Source organism: Corvus kubaryi, unplaced genomic scaffold (assembly GCF_017639235.1).
Source record: "Corvus kubaryi isolate FWS band 111438036 unplaced genomic scaffold, C.kubaryi_AGA036_p1.0 split1-131, whole genome shotgun sequence".
In the NCBI taxonomy this organism is placed as follows: Eukaryota; Metazoa; Chordata; class Aves; order Passeriformes; family Corvidae; genus Corvus; species Corvus kubaryi.
Genome location: NW_024582073.1, coordinates 8,615,269 through 8,635,179, shown reverse-complemented (window position 1 = coordinate 8,635,179; position 19,911 = coordinate 8,615,269). Strand labels below are relative to the sequence as shown.

Below are 19,911 nucleotides of genomic sequence, written 5' to 3'. Positions count from 1 at the left end.
AAATCTGTAGGGAAAGGGAATAGAGACTTCATTTAATCCAGGAAGAGCTGTGGTAGGGAGGGTGTGCTCAACAAAACACAGCTTTGTTAGAATTTTCTGGCTTTTTTACCTGGTACGTGAGCCTCCCTTCTTTTTATTGCTCCTATGGATCAAGGTGTCTCACTGTAAGTAAGATCTCTCCAAAGAGCAGCTTTATCTATACCAGGTAATTCACCTAATTGCATGCTATTGAAAGAATAGGGTTTTACTTCGGTAGGGAGCTAGAAGTTCCAAGGTTCATTGCAAAACTAAGAGAAAAAATATCTTATCAAGGATCTATACAATCACTTGTAATTTGCTTTTGTTCTCTTAAACACTGTCCAACAACTCTGGATCCCATGTGAAATAAGTGGGTTTACTTTTATGACCTCTGTATATAACAACTGATGTTTTGCATACCTCTCCTGAGAAGATCAATGCTAATTCCTTTTACTGCTGTTGGTGGCTGTAGCACAGCCTAGCTTCTGTCTTGGCTTTTTTGCTTCAACCTCACTGAGTTAAATGCCAGAGGTTTATTGCATGCTCTCTATCAGGGTTAATTTTTTTGGCCTCTGAATCTACTAATTGCCATTTGTAAATTTTCCTGGTGGTAAAGGTCACAAAGATAACTTGGTCCCCATAGCTTAACCTCTTGGCACATCTCAGGTTATGAAAGGTGGTGTTGAAGTCCGCTGATTAAATTAATTACTCTTCTTAGGTTTAATAATAAAAAAAGCCTCTTTTGCCTTTGTAGTTCACTTCCATCAAATTTTTGCATCATAGAGTTGAGTTAGGAACCTCTAATTTTACTGGAGCACAATCAGATGGTAGGAGGAGTTTATGTTTGTCAAACATAAACCTGATCCTGAACTGTGTTGCAGAGATGCTTTCCTCTGCTTCATGAGACTGGAAGGCATGCTGCTGGTTTTGTTTTCCCTCTAAACTTTCTGCCTTTGCTAGGAACATCCCCAGGCTGATGAAACTGGAACAAAGCCTGAGAATAAAACAACAGTGTTTTGGTGTCTAAAGGCACACAAACCAGCACTCAATGTTCACTCTAGCCCCTGCAGAAAACTCACTCATGGAAGTGTGTGCTTCTGAGGGTAAGATACACATTCCAAAGCTATGCCTGAGTGCAAATAGGGGATCCAGTGCCCTAAACTAACCTATTCTTGTTTGAGGGGACCAGGAGCAAGCTAGTACCAGGATGTCTTCATAGAAAGCTGGTCTCTCCCTGTTCCTTGCAGCCAGCACTCCTGCTTAGCCTTTGCTCTCTTGCACTGAAACGCACAGGGCCATCTGCACTGCTGTTCCTGACAGTCGCACTGCCAGAGTCCAGCAGGGCAGGTACAGCTGAGTTAATACCAAATCATGCAGAATGGCCCTTGATGTGAGCTGTTGGGGAGGATGTGTAGGAGTGAATGCCCCTGTCCCTTCTGCATGCTGTCCCCTCCCACTTTTCTTTGCTGAGGTGGTCCTTACTGTTTTTTATCACTGGGTACAGCACTGCAAAAGTGGCATCACAGCTTTTCTGGAGTTGTTGGAGTATAGCTGATTGTGGTGATGCGCTGACACTTACTGAAGCTTAGAAAGCTCCCCAGAGCCACTGCAGCAGAGGGCCACTACCTGCAGAGGTAATCAGCCCAGGGACATCTCAAATAACTCTTTGTTATGGTCTGGGGTCCCTATGGGCTAGCATTGGAGCCTTGCCTTTCCAGCCAAGTTCATCTCCAAGGCAGTTCCAGCAAAGCTACTGTGGTACCTGTAAAATGTACATGGTAAGTTTAAAAATAGGCAATAAAGTATAGTTGTGGTTATATGAATCACAAGGCAAGGTGTAATCATTGCATTTATAGAATTATAGAATGGTTTGGGTTGGAAAGGACATAAAGATCATCTAGTTCCAAGACCCTGTCATGGGTAGAGGTACCTTCCCCTAGACTAGGTTGCTCAAGTCCCTATCCGACCTGTCCTTGAACATTTCCTGGGATGGGTCATTCACAAGTTCTCTGGGGAACCTGTTTCAGTGCCTCACCACCCTCCCAGTGAAGAATTTCTTCCCAATACCTTATTTAAATCTGCCCTTTCTCAGTTCAAAGCCATTCCCTCTTTTCCTGTCACTACAAGCCCTTGTGAGAAGTCCCTCTCCAGCCCTCTTGCAGGCCCCCGGTAGGTACTGGAAGGTGCTATAAGGTCTCCTGGGAACCTTCTCTTCTCCAGGCTGAACAACCTCATCTCTCACAGACTGTCTTCACAGGAGAGGTGCTCTAGCCTTCTGTTCACCTCAGTGGCTCTCCTCTGGACTTGCTCCAGCAGGTCCACGGCCTTCTTATTTTGGGGGCTATAGAGGTGGATGCAGTACATTAAATAGGAGAATCCTGAAATGCTTATGGGAGTTCATAGAAAATAAGTAACATGAATTTTTTGACCTTCAAAGCACTTTGTAGGTACTTCTGTACCTGTGTTAGTGAATCAGCTAGAGACTCATCTGATTCCCAGTGCTGAACCCCAGCTCAGGCAGTGGGGCTGGGGTCAGGGTGCTGCAGCTGCCTGACCACCCCTGGCTGCTCTTCTCCATGCAAGTCCAAGCCTTTGGGGGTTTTGCAAAGTGTTTGGAGAAGAAACATAGAGTATAACATCTGTGTCCTGTTGTGCTGGGGAAAAACTGATTTCAGCTGTTTCCAGTGCCTTTGCTGGATTATGCTTTAACACAATATTTATGAATGCAATGATTAAATGTACTTTTGAAGCAGCTTTTCAGGCAGCATGTAGTGAAAGTAAGGGCAGCTTTAGGAAAAAAGGCTCTCCAAGCAAGATCTAAAGGCAACATTCAAAATAATTCTTAAGAGGCATTTGCCTTCTCTTTCCAGAACATCCAGTCCTCATGTCTCCTCCTTTTTTACTTAGTCACTGCACATCATTTTTCCAAAGCCAACCTTCACAGCTTCTGTGCTCCATCACTTCCCAACTTGGAAATAATTTGCAGCATGTCCTTGTATTTGGATATATGAGACTCCCAGCTGGAGCCAGTCTTTGTTGCCCCTTGTGCACAGGACATACTTGATACATGAGTACTATGCCCTGTATGTCCATTACATCTGCATTTCTGCCAGATGTCTGGCCATATTCCTAACCAGTACAGTGTTTGGGCATGATCTGAATAGCCTGAACACCTATGGCAACCCCTGGCACTGAAGCTGCCACCTACCTGCCAACACAAATTGCTTTCTGCAATATTGGGGATGTTGTATTTGTTCTTGTGGACAGAGTGTGTCTGCTATTTCTCAATATGCTTATCTTGAATTGCCTTGTGGAAAGTAGCTCTTTCATCCATAACTCCTTCATCCATAACTCCTTCCTTAAAATCAATTATAGCAAATACCAACATTTTCAGAAAAGCTCAAGATGAGATTTTCAAGGGCACATTGCTCTAAACTGAGTTTAGTGTCTCAAAAACCAAGACAGAATGAGGGCTAAATATTCAGAACTGCAGAGGAACTGCTGCTAGATGGGTAAGCATGTCAGAGTAACTACCATAGTCTCAAAAGGTGAATGTTCCTTCCCACCTTCTCCACAATGAGACATTATTCTCCTTCTATATCTCAGGCCCAGGAAAGTCGTGCATAGCTTAAATGGAAACAATGACAGGATGGTAGAGGGAGTGTACAAAGTACCTATGCAAAATAAAAAGAAACAATATCTGGTTGAGCTTCCATCCGTTTTACTTGAGAGGCAGAGTACTTGTGTGTCGACAGTTACTAAAAAAACAGAAAACATGTTCATCTGCAGAAATCTAAGCTGGAACTGCCTGGAGGCTGAAGGGATGCTGGGGAACAGTAGATAATCTTGTCCTGTTCTTTCTTTTCCCTGGTTATTGACTTCTGCCAGTGCTGGACACTAAATCTTGGGCTAAATGGATCCTGCATCAGACTCAGCACAGACACCTGTAAATTCTAACTGTGCAGGTGCTAAAGAGATGGAAAGATCTTCCCGGGGAATGAATGTATTTCCTCTTAGGTTGTAAATGGTGTGGAAGCAAATCCATCACTCTGCTTCTTCTCCACCATTCATCTTGGGCTGCTTTGAAATATCATCTTCTCTCTTAGCATTCCTTTTAGTATCAAGCACGCGGAGTAAATTCAATTTGGCTTTGCAATTTGGCCTGAGCAAGTGTAGAAATGAGAGTTTAAAGTAGTCACAGTTGTCTCTGTTCTGACAGAGAACTCCCATAGCACACTGGACCAGAACAGCCATTGCATGGGGCTCCTTATAGTGGGAATGTCCAACCAAAAATCAAAATTTCACATGTTTTGGCAACAGCCTGCTAGCAAGCTGTCATCTAGCAATCTGCCAGGGTAAGTCTTTACCAAGTGGGGAGGTGTTGGCAGCTGAAACCCATGGGAGCAGAAGTGATGGGTCAGGGCTGCAGTACGGGGGCTGACACTATGGCTGCCCAATGCAGCACTGCTCACTCATCCTGTGTGTATCTGTCCTGTTTGGGATGCAGCTCAAATGCTTCTGAACAGCTTTTTGGCAGAAATTTTACAATTATTTGCCCAGCTTTATCATTTGTATCATAGTTCCTGTATCAGCTCATCCTTGTTATTGAGCTTTTTATGTCAATTTAGAAGTATCTATTTCTAGCTTTCATCAGTTTGAGCCTCTTATGCCATCTGCTAGATGTCCAAAAGTTGCTTTCTTACTAGAAAATTGTGATCTGCTATATTTACCCTTCAATCAAAGATAAAAAACAGGTCCAAATGAGTTAATATTAACTCATTTGGACCTGTTTTTTATCTTTGATCAATAGACCCTATAACAGTCACCAAAAGCTTTTGTTCCGTCTGATCAAAGTGGAAAAGTAAAATGTAAAGAATCACCTCCATTTTCCTTAGCATTCCTCTGCTTTTTGAGAAGAGCCTTATTCCATGTCTATTTTCTCTCTTCTCCACCCTCTTAAGCCTCATCTACTATTAAATCTTATATTTTGGGTTGCTATTATCTTCTTGGAACAAGCAAAGCCCTAATTACCCTGAATTTCTATATTATAAACACTGGGTAGCTGTTCCCTAGCCGGCCCTGCCATTTCTGGAGTAAAATAGCTGCTTGCATAAAGCTGCTCTTTGTTTTCCTTGTTGACCTCTTGCAGGTTTTTCCACTCTGCCTTCACTTTTTTTCTTCCCCCTTCTGATTTCATTAAAAGAGTAGCTTTCATTTTTTGTTTTGGGAGGTGTGTGTTTCCATGCACACTCATGTGCTGGCCCTTTTGTGCTGCTTTCACATCAAACTCAACAAAAGTGGAAAACTTACAGGGAGCAAGACCTGAGACCTCCAAGCCCCATCCAACCCCATGACATTGTCCTGCTCATTGCGCTGAAGTTGTAATGTCAGACTGCAAGGAAAAGCATTCTGGAAGTGCACATAGATACAATTTTGTCAAATGATGACTATAATCCCATCCCTTCTACTCATTTTGGGGCTTATTGATTAGCCAATTAATAAATAGCCAGGTAACAACTAATTAAAAAAAAAAAGAAAAATGACTGCTCTGGTAAGACTGGAATCGACAATGGGAAAATATGGAGAGTCTCTAAGAAAGCTTGTCAAGCTTAATTTATAATAATGCTTTTAAGTTTATAATTGAAGTATCAGAAAGCTGTTCTGAAATATCTTTCTGGCAGGCATGTTCTCTTTTTTTCCCAGAATAATGTGGTGCTAGGATGTCTTAGTAATCTCTTCCTAAAGAATTGTCATGAAATAAACAAAGTCACTGAGTTATGAGTATATAAGACTGTTACATGTGATCCCTTATCTCATACAGTCTGTTTCAGGGTGTTCCTACGTTTTGTCAAAGTCAAATCCTGAAATGCTTCTTGGTAGGAATTTTCCATGGTTGTGGTAAGATGAGAAGAATACACCTCTGTGCAGGTGCAGTCTGATATACCAGTCAAATCAGACCCACAGAGGAGTGATGCCACAGGAAGCCTGTTCATCCTTTATTTTTCATTAACATTTTTGTCTGTTCCCTATTACAGGGAATGCAGCCTCTGTGGCTCACAACAGCCAGGTCAGCTCTCCCCACAGCTTTCCATGTTTGCAGACATGAAAATCCATTTCTCAAGCGAACCGGAGGTGAACCTCTAAAGGTGCGTGGTGATTGTGGTGTGTGTGGGAGCACTGCCATCGTTAGCTTGCTGAGACCATGGCAGGAGTAAGCTGGGGAGAGTAGCAGCCGGGGCAGCGCTCACGTGTGGAAAAGCTACTGGTGCCTGATCCTTCTCTCACTGATGGCTCTTGCTGCTGGCCCCTCCTAAGCCCTGAGGAGATGCGTAATGCCATTGTGCAAGCAGCGGGAGAGAGTCGGGAGAAGAGATGAGAGGAGGCTGGTGGAGTAAGCCCCCGGGAAAACACAGTTGTCAGGGAATGGGGGTGTGTTGGGCCCAAGAATTATCTTAGTAATAAACCTACTCACAAGAATAAATGGGAACAGGAGAGCTGCCAGTTAATAAAAAATGGCTCATAGCAGAAAATGAGGGCTGAGCATCAGAAGCAGCCTGACAGCCAGAGTCACAGTGCATTGTGCCACTGCCCAATTTCATGTACAAGATGTTTTCTGTGCCAAAGGTGGGGCTTTCACATTGCTCTGCTGTGCCGTGCTTACCTGCCAGGGCATTGCTAGGTGTGCTTCTGCTGCTGTGCCCTCACCATCGCCCTGTGGATGCAGGCAGGCTGAGACGGGAGCAGCTGCTGGGCTGATCCTGCACAACTGCCTTGGGCTGCACAGCTCACCCCCCTGCCTCCTGCCTGTGCCAGTGCAAAGGTTTCTGTGGGGACGTGGCAGACTGCACCAGGAAGCTGAGCCTGGTTAAACACAAGCCCTCGCTCCTCTCCTTTGTCTGTCCTAGCCGGTGGGGGCTGGTGGAGCCAGACTGGGGCTGGCAGCAGCGGTTCTCCAGGGATGGTTACAGGTACTTGGGGTGTGTGGCTCACCTGCCACTGCTCTGGGCTGGTCAAAGCTGAGCCAGCTCCAGTCTGGAAACCTGTCATTCCCTCACAGCACCTGAGATTAAAAGCTCTGCTTAGCTTCTCCAGCTGGCATGTTCCAGGAGACTGCAGCAGTGCCTTTACAAAGGTACTTTTCATCTTTAGCTGTTATCGTGCTTAGGCCAACATTTCCATGGATTGAGCAGACTGCAACAAAAAGCTGTTTAAATAATGGGACTAATGCCGCCCTAAAGAAGATATTGGTATGTGTTAGCATGTGGGAGTGAAGCCAAACAAACAAACAAACAAAAAACCAAAAGCAAAAAGCTGCAGTTCTCAGGAGTCAGCAGGCATGCCACCCTTGGTGCTGAAGAAGACAATCTCCAGTGCCTGGCACTCTGACAACTGCTATTGCACCCGTCAGTCATTTGCGGTCAGTTCTCTGTGCTAACAGGAAAATCAGTGTGTACCCTCTGGACTGCGCCAGGAGCAGGTCATGGGCACAGTCTGCAGTTTCTTGAACATCTTCTGTCCCCATTAAGATTTTCCCAGCCCGTGTCCTCATCTCAGCTGACAATGCTGACTAAGCACTGCCTTGCCAAGGATGGTACCCTACTCATGACCTCATCTGCTGTGTCTCAGGGGCCAAGACTGCCCTTGTCCCTTCAGGGCTGCATGCTGGTCCCTGGGGATGCTCCATCAGGAGGGACTTGCTGAGTGTACCCTGGCATCTCCACACATTCTTGGAGCATGCTCCTGATCCAGGGTGGTGGCAAACCTATGCCTCTGGTTGGTCTGAATCAGCTTTCTCTATCACAGTACAACAGAGTGTGCAGCTCACCAAAGACCCAGCTGTCATTTCAACAGTTGATGATATTCTGGAGACAAAGCACAAATTGTAGTAATTGCTGCTGCTTTATCTCAAAATGCAATTGGCTTTTCGGAAGTTGTTATTCATACTCTGGTTGCAAAAGCAAACGGTGGGCAATTCTCACCTGCAATGAGCTGACATGTCCCTAAATGCCACAACCAGGGAGAAATAGTGAAGCTCACTGAGAGTTTTCAAGCTAGGACAAACTTTGTGACCAAGTATTTGGTCACAAACAGCTGCCCGGTCCCAGCCTTACCCGTGTTAAACCACTCTATAATGTTTTTTTTTCTCTCTTGTGGGCAAATCATTTACGGTAATTTAATGATCACAACCACATGAAATTCACTTCCTTGTGTTGAAAAAAAAAAAGAGACTAGAAAAATAGGATTAAATGTCTCAGTTTATCTTTCCACATAGGTCACATGGCCAAAACTGATTGTAAAATGTTGAAATACTAGTTTGAGGTGTAGCCAGTGCCAAGTGCTGTACATTTCCGTGTTCTCCCTCCCCTCCTATTGCTCACAAAGATGTCACAGAAAGACAAGGAAGTTCATTTTCTCAGGAAGCAGATTTTTTTTTAAAACGTAAATTTAAAGTACCATTTATTATCCTTAAATCCAATCCTTTTAGACCATGGTTCTGTCCTAGTCCCAAATCCAAAAGGAACAGCCTCAAAAAAACTGGTACAAAAGCCAAAGCGTGTAACAAAGTCACTTAATGAGAGAGTGTCTCAAAACCCCATACAGGATGCAAGGAGTGGGTCCAGAAATGCGAGGTGAGACCCTCATGCACCATGCAGATTTTTGTGAAGAGAGCAGTGCAGGTCCCTGTGTTTTTTGGGTGTCTACACAGCCAGGCAGGGGGCTCAGGCAAAGGTGAGGTGGCTGAACCTGGTGAACACCTGCCTGGCAGGAACACTGAGGAAATTGGTGGTTTGAATCAGCATTTGGGAATTTGGCTCCTAAGGGTGATGGGTGTAAAGGAATTTGGGACTCAGAGACAGTACGGTGCCATACAAGGCTCAATTTTTCTTCTCAGCTACAAATTGTAGCAGACTTCCATGATTTCTTTTTCCATGAGCAGCAGCTTATGTTTGCTGTGGTGGAAGCAGCTTCAGTGCTCTGCCAAGCTCCCGGCAGCTGCCCCATTGCTGCTTGGATGCCAACATTGCAGCTGCAGATTAGGATTATGTCCCTTGTGTCCTGCACAAAGGCTGGTGAGCCAAGGGATCCATCTACTGGAGTGAAGCCAAGCTTTAAGAGAATACTTAGCTTATCCATGTGGCCAGAAAGCCTCCTGCAAGGGCCAGCATCTGAAAAGTCAAAGACTCCGGAAACTAAGGACGCCCTGTGTACAGCCAGTGCATGCATAACAAGTTTAGTAAGTAATCTCCTGTCATTGCATGCCCTTTTGAGTAAGACACCTTGGTCCATAACCTATGGATTTGTTACACAAGTGAGAATTGCTTATTGTAGTTATTGCTTCAAAGTTTTGGAACAAAGGACCTGATCTAAGGGTAGGCTGTTTTGCTCTGACTTACTTAAATGCATTTTTCTTTCTGCTGGTTAGCTTGAGGTCACTCCTGTGGCTTGTGTAGGCTGTTTGCAGGGGTTTATTTCATGCTTCATGAAGATCTTTGGGTTTACCTGTGGCTTCCTGCTTCCCACCAGTGCACAGATTGCAGGCAGTGGCTGAGCTAATGCTGAACTTCTGTGATGTTGCAAAAACATGCAAGGATGGTTTCAGAGTGCAACCTGGCTGGCAAAAATTACATGTGTGTGCTTGGAAAGAGGTAAAAAAAGTAAAGAACAGAAGCATATTTTTTGTCACACTAGAAGTACCATGGCATCAGCCAAAACAGGAGAAGTGACCCAGCTTCCTCCAGGGCAGCCACCATGCTACAAATCAGCTTGCATGCAGAAGCACAGGAACAGCCATGGTGGGCACCAGCCCACAGCCGAGGTTTGTGCTTGTATGTCTCCAAATTCCCTGGGGATAGGCGGCTGTGGGGAGCCCTAGGCAGATGGAGGTGAAGCCCCAGGGCCCACTGTGGGGCAGAGTTTTAGCTTTCACAGTATGTTAGATGGAGATGTCTGACAACAGACACAGCTTGTTTAGACAAAGACACAAAGACGTGACAATATGTTGGGAAGACACAGGCATGTGGTATATGTGGGACAAACCTGAGCACACCTGAGCATTTTTCCCTGTAAAGTTTTCTGGTGCAGACTAGTCACCTCCCACATTCAGGATTTGCAGTTTTGCCTGAGTGAGGACTGTGAGACAGAACTTCTGTCTTCTTTGATTAGGAAGTGAACTCCAGCTCTGGTCTTCTGGCTGGAGGAAAAAAAATCTGATCTATTCATCAGCTTGACAGAAAATATTTCATGTGGAAGTACTTATACAGTACCAAATTTCTAAAACTTTTCACAATCTCTTTCCTCTTTGGCAACTTGAACAATCATAATTGCATGGCATAGCCTTTGTGCCGAAAGGGAAGGACTCGGTGCCACGAAACTACCTTTTTTTTATTCCCTAGCTTGCAGCTTCTCCCTGCAACACTGTTCTGACCATTTTGTTGCCAGGCAGGACTTGGCTTTAAAACTCAGTCAAGTATGATTCAGCATTTAATTGACACACTGGAGCATAAAACCTGACTTTTGCTGGTTTTAGATGCACAGCAGAGGTAGTTTCTCTTGTTACAATGTAGGTCTTGAGTTTATTTATTTTACAGGTCAGCATGATGGGCCAGTTTTGTGGCTGACTGGCATGCGGGGAGCAGAGAGTTCTGTAAGTGCTCAGGTCTCATTCAGACCAGAAGTGTTAGGGGTGTAACACGAGCCACAGAGAAGGAGATGAAGTACTGTGTCTACCTTTTCATATGTATGAAAAATGCATTTTGCATATACTCTGAGCTCTAGTGTTTTTATAAATGAGATGTTGCCATATCAGAGTGGTGCACTTGAGTTTCTTCTAAATCTCTTCACATAATTCTTGTATCACAGTTGTGCTACTGGATGGTGTTTCCCAAAGAAAGCTAAAGCTGTTTTTTAGCATGCTTTTCAGGATGATACCAGCCAGGGAAGGGCCTGTCTGCTCTTCGAGATCATCAAGAAAGACATTCAGAAAGGGAATGGGATCACCTTGGCAGCATTTTGAGTTGTCACAGTGCCCAAGGGCTCAGCAGAGCTCCTGACATTCTCAAGGCAGCAAGGTCATCTTGAAAGTACAATTGCATTTCTCCGGCTTTGTTTATGTTAATATCCTGGGAATGACTTGCATATTTCAACCTTACGATGAGTTAATCATTAATTAAGATCTTACAAAACTGAAGTCAGAAATCAGCAATCTAGAAAAAGAAAGAAATTATCTTGTAAAGTGTATGTTTAGAAAAAGCTGTGTAGGTTAATTTTAATTTGGGATAGCTTAGATAAAGGGAAAAAGGGAAGAGCAGAAACACATTCCATTGTGGCACAGTTCATCTCATTGGACAACGCTGCTTTTTGTGAAGGTCATGCCTCACATTTAAACATCTGTAAAGGGCTGTGGTTTGCTGGTGGTTTCTTTCTCATCCAAGTGAATTATAGAATCATTAAGGTTGGAAAATACTTTTAAAAATCATTGAATCCCACTAACCTAGCACTGCAATATTCACTGGTAAACCATGCCCCCGGCTGCCACACTCATATGCTTTTTTAACACTTCCAGGGAATGGTGGTTCCACCACTTCCTTGGGCAGTCTTTCCTATGCTTCACCACCCTTCCAGCGAGGAAAGTTTTCCTGATATCCTATCTAAATCTCACCTGGCACATCTTCAGGCCATTTCCTCTTGTCCTGTCACTTGTTACTTGGGAGAAGAGACCAACCCTCACCTGGTTACACCCTCTCAGGCAGTTGTAGAGAGTGATCAGGTCTCCTGTGAGCCTTCTTTTCCTCAGGCTAAACAACTCCATCTTCCTCAGGTGCTCCTCATAAGCCTTGTGCTACAGACTCTTCACCAGCTCCGTTGCCCTTCTTTGGACATGCTTCAGCCCCTCAAGGTCCTTCCTGGAACTGAGTGGCCCAGAATCAGAAACAGAATTCAAGGTGTGGCCTCGCCAGTGCTGGGTACAGGGGGACAGTCACTGCCCTGGTCCTGCTGGCCACACTGTTGCTGACACAGGCCAGGTGCCATTGGCCTTCTTGGCCACCTGGGCACAGCTGGCTCATGTTCAGCAGCTGTTCACCAGCACCCCCAGGTCCTTTTCCTCTGGGCCACATTCCAGCCACTCTGCCCCAGTCTGTAGCACTGCCTGGGGTTGTTGTGACCCAAGTGCAGGACCTGGCAGTGGGCCTTGTTGAACCCCATAACTTTGGCTTTGGCCCATTGATCCATCCTGTCCAGATCCCTCTGCAGAGCCTTCTGCCCTCCAACAGATCAACCCTCCCACCTGACTTGGTGTCGTCTGTGAACTGACCAAGGGGGTACTCAATGCCCTCTTTCAGGTTGTCAGCAAAGACATTAAACAGGACTGGCCCCAGTACTGAGCCCTGGAGAACACTGCTCGTGACTGGCTGTCAGCTGGATGTAACTCCATGCACCACCACACTCTGGGCCATTCAGACAGATTTTACCCAGTGAACAGTATGTTTCTTCATGCCATGGGAAACCAGTTTCTCCACGAGAATGTTGTGGGAGACAGTGTCAAAGGCTTTACTAAAATAAAGTTAGACAACATCCACAGCCTTTCCCTCACCAGCTAAGTGGGTCACTCCTGATAGTTCCCTGGTTTCTCCTTCCCCTGCTTCTTGTAGATGGATGTCAGATTTGATACCTTCCAGCAACTGGGACCTCTCTGGTTAGCCAGGACTACTCCCTCAGATTGCTCTTCTCCACAAAGTTTGCATTTGCAGCAAATTTTCTCCAGGTGTACTTACACCATGGAAACAGCCAGGCAGTCTAGAGCACTGCAAATGAAGTGCACCGTAGCTTTCTGTGTGTTTGAAGCATGAAGCCTGCTGAAATGAAAAGGATGAACCAGTTCCCAGTGCTCCTGTCTGTCAGTGAAGACATACAACAGAGACACAGGAATTTGTGCACTGGGTGGATGGAAAGCACAGAGAGGTGTTAGCTCCAGCTCCATCTGCATCTAGGCACCGATTCTAAACTGCATGCAAAGAGAGATTTAGGCTGTTCAGAGGATGCTGGAAGAATGAAGAGATGCCCAATATGAGTGCTGGGAAGGTCCTTTGCAGGTGGTGGGACAGAGGAGTTAGTGGGACAGTTCATCTTCCCTCCCCACAGGAGTCTGCAGGGATGCTGGCTACACTGCCCTGCTCCCTTCCTGCTCCAAACACCCTCTTCCCAGCTTGGAGGGGAGCACAGCCTTGGCAGAGTGGGATGTCGCAATGAAGTAACAGTCTCTGTTTTTAAAGAATGCTTTATTCACTACATCCTAGAAATGTACCGTAAATGGAGCAGGAACTAAATAAACTCAGAGGCTTCTGACAATACAGAGAAGAGAGATACAATAAAATATCTAAAATATCAGCTCTTTTGAGAATAAGGCACACTAGCTTTGTTTTTTTTATATATACTTTTTTTTCTTAAAGTAGTTTGTTCTTAACCTAAAGATGTTCACATTTCAAGTTATTAGACTTACCTCAGTAGTAGTGTACATGAAATGGTTTAGAAGCAAGTGTCAAGACAGGTATGGGAGGGAGGCTCAGCATGACCTGGCTGCCTGCCTGCCTGGGTCCTGCCTGCATCCCTGGGTACTGCCTGCTACTGCCCTGGCACAGGCAGCACCACTGGTGGCCGGGGGCACCTCACAGTTTTCCCTCATTGACTCCTTTCTCTTCCTGCCACCTCTGTGAGTAACAGGTCCCTTGTCCTGTTGTCCGGGAGAGGATTAGTGGGAAGGGAGCCATCACCTCTCTCCTCTGTCGGTCAGCCATGGCGCGGGGCTGGAAGTGGGCCAGCAGAGGCCCAGACCACTAGACTGCCTTTTCCTGGCCACAGGGATGTTTGTGCACGGCCCAAGGACCCACGCTGGCATTTAGTGTTGAGCCACGTAAGGCCTTAGGCTGGAGGACTGGAGGAGGCAATGCTGACCTCTGTCTGGGGCTTCCCCCTCGGGATTTGCCCAGATCTCCTCCTCTCTCTCACCCTACACAACGGCAGGACCTTGAGGCTGAGGTCTGGGTGTGCTTTCAGATGTGCAGGTACAGACAATAAAGTTTCCTGGGAAGGGGCGTGGAGGGGCAGAGTCCGGCCTAATGGGTAACCTCATAGTGCTTTTGCTAATGGGTCAACAGGGTCAAGGGGAGCTCAGTTTGTCTGAGCAAGAGCACCTAAAATACAACCACTCAATTTTGAGGGAAGCAAAAAGTGTATTAAAAAAGTCACTTAACTGAGCTGCAGTCTGGAAGTGGTTCAGCTGTCAAAATATGGCCAACGTGAAACCCCTTTGGTATGTACTTATACCACAAAAAGTAAAGGAACATTGTTTACTGACTCCCTGCTTCTCACCTTTTGTCATCAGAGCTGTGTTTGCAGAGCTGATGCACTTCATACAAAGGGCAAGATATTTCTTTACCATTTTACTATCTTTTACATTCACTGCACTACTAAATAAAAGCCTTTAAACAGGCCACAAAACACTGCAATAATATATTTACTTCTTAATAAAACAAACTTTTTTATAACATTGCAATAAAAGGTTTTTGTTTTGTGGCAAACCACATACCATGTAAATTTGCAACATAAAATGACTTTAAAAATGTATATTAAAAGATATTTACAAGCTCTATGTCTTAAAATCATTGGGTCTAATCACTCCCACCCCTGATGTGCATGTACAACTCCAGTTGTGGAGAAGGGGAATTAAGAGTGGAAGGGAGGCTGGGAGGGAGGCTAGCCCTGTTTCACTAATTCCAGTATCACTACCACCCCTAGTACCTTTGAAATTTCTCATGGAACATGATGGAGCAATGGGGAAGTAATGCTGCACATCCTCTCAGCGAGAGTGTGGCTACTCTTGCTGACAGCAGCATACATTCTCAGTCACTACAACACATACTTCAAAGAATAAAACGAAGAGCATTGAAAAAAAGCCTTGGCTTTATACTGGATGAAGATCTAAGTCAAGACACCTCGCGTGAAATATCAGCTACTAGTTTCTGCACGTGCTCCAACTACAAGTAGCTTCAATAAATAGAAAATCCATTTGCTAAGAAAAACTTGGAGCCTTTCTTTTGCTAAAAACAAGCCTGCAAATCACACTGTGAAGAGGTATGTGTAAGGAGGCTTTTTTTTCTTTTATCTTTTTTCCAAACAGGCAATATTAGTTACTTGTGATTTCAAATGAGAACGAGCAGATTGTGTTAATGCCAGCACAAAAATGCAGAGGTCTTGCACATTTTTCAAATTGCACTTTCCAGTATATTTTTTAAATAAGATACTTGTTGTTTTCTTCTTAAAAAACAAAACAAAACAAAACAAAAAACTAAGGTATGTATTCTTTAAATATTGAATATACTCTTCAAAATATATTGTTAAAACTTTCCCTAGCTGCTCAGGTGTGCTTTTTAATATATAGCTGATATATTATTAAAGGCACTACAAAATAGACATCTCTGGAGTGCAGAAATTACTAAAAAATAACCTTCATAACTCAAATATATTGAAAATATAACTGCTAAAAAAAAAAGACCCTATGCAACCCCACTACAATGCATATAAATGCACATCAGTGGTGGGCTGGATGCACCGAGGTCCTTTGGAAATGTATGAATACAGGCATGTTAAATTTTTAAAAATAGCCTAAAAAAGTTAGTGAAAACTTCAAGCATAGAAAATATTTCAAACATGTTTTTCTATGACATTCTTCACTTTCTGCATTGTTTAACCAAGCCCAAACGTTTACTCTTTCGCAGACAGTTCTTTCTTCATAAATAGTAAAGTGTTCCTTCAGTGTGTGTTTCTGCACCACCCTCCTCTGCCGACAGTTTCAGTACGTCTGGTAGACGTCATGGATGGGCACCTGGATGGTGGCAGCTGGGAATGCTGGGGGGATGTAGCCAGCGTATCCTCCGTAGGCAGCAGCAGCAGCAGCAGCAGCGGCAGCATTCTTCTGTAGCGTGGCTATTGTTGCTGTGGCTGCAGCAGGCGCCGCAAAGGGCACATAACTTGTCCCATAAATCCCGGCGGCAGGGATCCGCTGCACATTGGGAGCCATGGTGTACACCGGCGTGATGGGGCGACCCTGGAAGGAAAGGGTTCAGACCTCAAAAAAAGTACTTACTTTGCCCTGAATGGCAAACCCCCTAGAAGGGAAGGAGGTAATGGGAGGGTAGGCAGTACATGCCCTGTTGATTGAGAGTTATGCTGTCATGGGAGGCTGTTCCTTCCCTCACAGTTTGGGTCCCCCATAGTGGGGAAAGCAGCGGCCCAATGTGCAGATGTCTAAGACAGGTCAGATGAACTTCAGGGCTCTTGGGCGCTGTGACATCCTCAAGAGCATCTTCCTGAATGGAAGCAGGACAAGAGTCTAGGGTTTCCCCCCACTGGGTATGCATAGCAGGATGTATGGGAAGCTGGAAGTATGGGAAGCAGAATTTCTGTGCTGAACTCACCTGGAAGGGAGGAGGTGTTGAGACAGCTGGTATTACAGCTGCGGCTGCAGCTGCTGCGGCAGCTGCTGCACTAGCTGGGTCCTGCTGCACAGCTATGGGGTTGATGATGTGCTCAACTGTGTGGATTTTGCCATCTTCCATCATCTTGGCTGGTGGTGCGGCCTGAAACATGGAGTACTGGGCACCAATGGCAGGGATGGCCACTAGGAGAGACCAGACACATCAGATACATCAGAAGAGCGTTTCCAGGACCTCATGTCAAAGAGTTCTCCATCCCAGCTGTGCCAACTGTCCAGCAGCAATCCTGTGCTGCTCTTACCAGGTGAGGTAGCCTTGTGTGCAGGCAGGGGACCTGGGGCACCTCTGCCCTTCCCATGTGTGGGAGCACCATGGCTGATGCACAGTGACAGGCCTGGTGCCGGCTGTTTGGTCCAGCATTTTCCCCCATGCTCCTGCCATGAGTGTCCTAGGGCCAGAGTCCTCCTGGCTACTGGGAGCTGCAACCCAGATTTACGCAACCCTTTCTGACCACTGCTGTCCTTCCCACCGCCTGAGAGTGTGGCCTGAGCACAAGGGGTAAGAGCGTGCAATGTCCCAGTGAGGTCCCCGCTCCAGCTGTTGACATCAAGGAATATGGTGCTGCCATAGGAAGAGCTGCTCCAGGACAGAAAGTTGTGGGTTGTACTGCAGAAGTTACAGGCAGCAGCTAGTCCACTTTACATGCCATCCTTTGGCCAACCCTATGAAATATCAGCTCATTTACCAGCATTTCCCAGGACTGGCTTGGCTAAATATGTTTTATCCCATCTGTCTGCTTCAGGACCAATCTACTTAATGACATTAAAAAAAAAGAAACTTCTCTTTAGGAAATTCTTGCTCATGCCAAAATTGGACAACATGATACAATTAGAGCCATGGTCTTTCAGACAAAGGGAGAACACTCTGGTCAGAATAATAGTGTTCAGGTAGTGAGTTTATACATGGTCCAGAATGGAGCTTCATGGCTTGCTCAGGGAAGAAACATTCTTTGCTGAACATTCCCAATAATCACAATAATTGCATGTGGCCCCCTCCAATGTGCACTTGTAGCCCAGAAAAACCAACTGTATTCTGGACTGTATCAAAAGCAGTGTGGCCAGCAACCTGAGGGAGGTGATTCTGCCCCTCTACTCTGCTCCAGTTCTACTTCTACACCAAGTCCACCAGGTCAGCTCAAACCAGTTTTATCTCTGGTTTAAATATCCTGGATAATTTCTCACCAAGGCAAAGAGCTTATATGCTCCATTATGCAATAACTTCTGGCAGAAAAACAGTAGCAAGTATCCTGGGTATTGGGGTGACCTCTCAGGAGTATTCCAACTATTTGCAAAGAAATGAGCTTTAACGTTGATCTAAAAAGGAGGCAGGATACTTTGCAGTCAGTACATTTCTACTCCTCTGTTCTGGTAATGTGCTTTCGAAGTCATACCCTCTTCATGACAGAGGTAAGTCTTGCGTGTGGTACCTTTTATTAGATCAGCTGATCTGACTGGGGAAAACAGACCAGGTACTTCTGTGCTCAGAGGCTGTGCTGGAACCATATGATAGGGAAAGGTCTGATAAAAAAAATCTGAATCTCAGCATGCTTCAAGTATAGAAACACTTAGACTTGAGCTTCAAGCTTTTGTTTAGCAGTCGAATGAAATACAGATACCACTAATAAGCATGCATTTCCAAGCTCACTTTTCAAGCATCCTTTAGTAATACCTGGAATTCCTGAAGTATCTTTGCAAATACGCATAGTGGTAATATTTTCTGGTGGCGAGTGGGTAGTTTTCTCAGGAAGTCTGATCTTCCTTTGGAAATAACTCTAATCTTAATAGACTTCCTTTGTCTCTAGACTTCTGACATTGTATTATGCAGCTGTTATGAAGAACTCTTCACAGCCTTCATTAGATGCAAGCTGTAATTTTCACTGACATGAATGGAACATGTTTTGGGAAGCCACTGTAGCTCTATTATTAAACAATGCTTAGATCCTGCTGTTACAGTTTACTTGGAAAGAGAAACGGAGAGAAGACATGAGGACTTCTGCAAGAGGGCTTGTCCCCATCACCTTCAAGGACCTTCTTCCTCAGGCTACTTTTTCAAATAAAAAATCTTGAGGAATGGCAGAGCTTCAGCTTTCATCTTGTTCACTTGGGAATGGCAAGGGCTGGGTAGTCAGCTGAGGAAGTGGCAGAAGGAGGCAATCCCTTCCCCAGCCCTTGGACTGGCTCATCAGAACCCGGCAGAGATGAGAGCACTCCTGTAGGCACTGCACTGCTGCAAGATGGACCCCGAGGGCCTCCTGCATTGCTCCTTCCCCATGCCACTGATGGAGATGGAGGAGCTTGCCTCAGCAAGGGACTTTCCTGCAATGGGAAAGCCCCAGATCATTTTCTCAGCCTTGTACCACTGGAGAAATACGAACGAAATGGGAGGGCTCCAGCCCGGCTGGAAATCTAAGATAGGAATCTCCCAGGGTGAAATTAGCATTGAAGACATTAAAAGAGAGAAAGATTGCTCTTAGTCACCATATTCTAGTGCACATGGCTGGAAGGAGAGCAAAGTCTGCTTCCTCCTCAGGAAATGCAGAAGGGGACAGGTGTGCGCATTGCTTTGGTCCTTTTTTCCTTTGGCCTGAAGAGTTCCCAGATATTCGTATCCCCCCACACACACACTGTGTGCCTCTTGTGTGAAGAGAGCCTGGCCAGGGTCAGGAGGCACCCCGCACAAGGGAGCACTGAGCCCCAACCTTGGGGCCGCCCCCATTGCTGCAGTCACAGTCACAGACTGGCCCTGGAGGGCTGCTCACATGCTTGAGACAGGGCTTGGAGTGGGGGCTTGCCCACCACCCCTGCTTTCCTCCCCTCCTTACACATACTAACCTGCACCAGGCTTAATGGCCACTGGATTGACTGCAGGTAACTCCAAGTTGGGAACCAGTTCATATCCTTTCTCTTGCTGTTTTCCTTTGCCTTCATGGTACCTGCTGTAGATCCCACGGCCAGCGGAGTATCCCCCCAGGTAGGAACCCCTGGGACCCGGGGCTCTGTTGCCAGCTGCACCTCGCCCTCTGCCTCGTATGCTGCCTGCTTATGATAACAACACAGAAGATGGTGAATAATGGAGAGTGACAGCCCCTTGGGGAGCACGAGTGACCCCAGGCTGAGATACAGAGGCTTGATCTTAGAAATGTGGCTGCTGAAGTCAGCAGGATTAAGTCTTAGTGACCCCACTTAGGAAAACAGAAGTGCCTAAGAAGCATCCCATAAGCCTATGCTTATTTAGCTTTTGATGTTTATGAGCATATATTAATTGCTCACTTATATTGAAGCAACTCTTGTGGCAAATGTTATGGGTTCAATGCAGTCAGTAGAGAGAGAGGGGATCCTCAGGG

General features: G+C 45.5%; 1 protein-coding gene across 8 annotated transcripts in view; it reads right to left on the bottom strand.

Moving 5' to 3' along the window:
- Positions 1–13,278: 13,278 nt before the first annotated feature.
- The window catches only part of RBM47 (RNA binding motif protein 47), a 76,534-nt gene continuing 69,901 nt past the window's right edge, over positions 13,279–19,911 (bottom strand). For 7 of the 8 annotated variants that reach the window (XM_042053260.1, XM_042053264.1, XM_042053261.1 and 4 more), the window contains 3 exons: positions 19,400–19,606; positions 16,491–16,693; positions 13,279–16,120 (listed from right to left, as the gene is read on the bottom strand). In XM_042053260.1, the coding sequence (XP_041909194.1) occupies positions 15,866–16,120; positions 16,491–16,693; positions 19,400–19,606 (665 nt within the window). In that variant the 3' untranslated portion in view covers positions 13,279–15,865. The remainder of the gene's footprint in view (positions 16,121–16,490; positions 16,694–19,399; positions 19,607–19,911) is intronic. The other variant, XM_042053258.1, reaches the window with a different exon arrangement.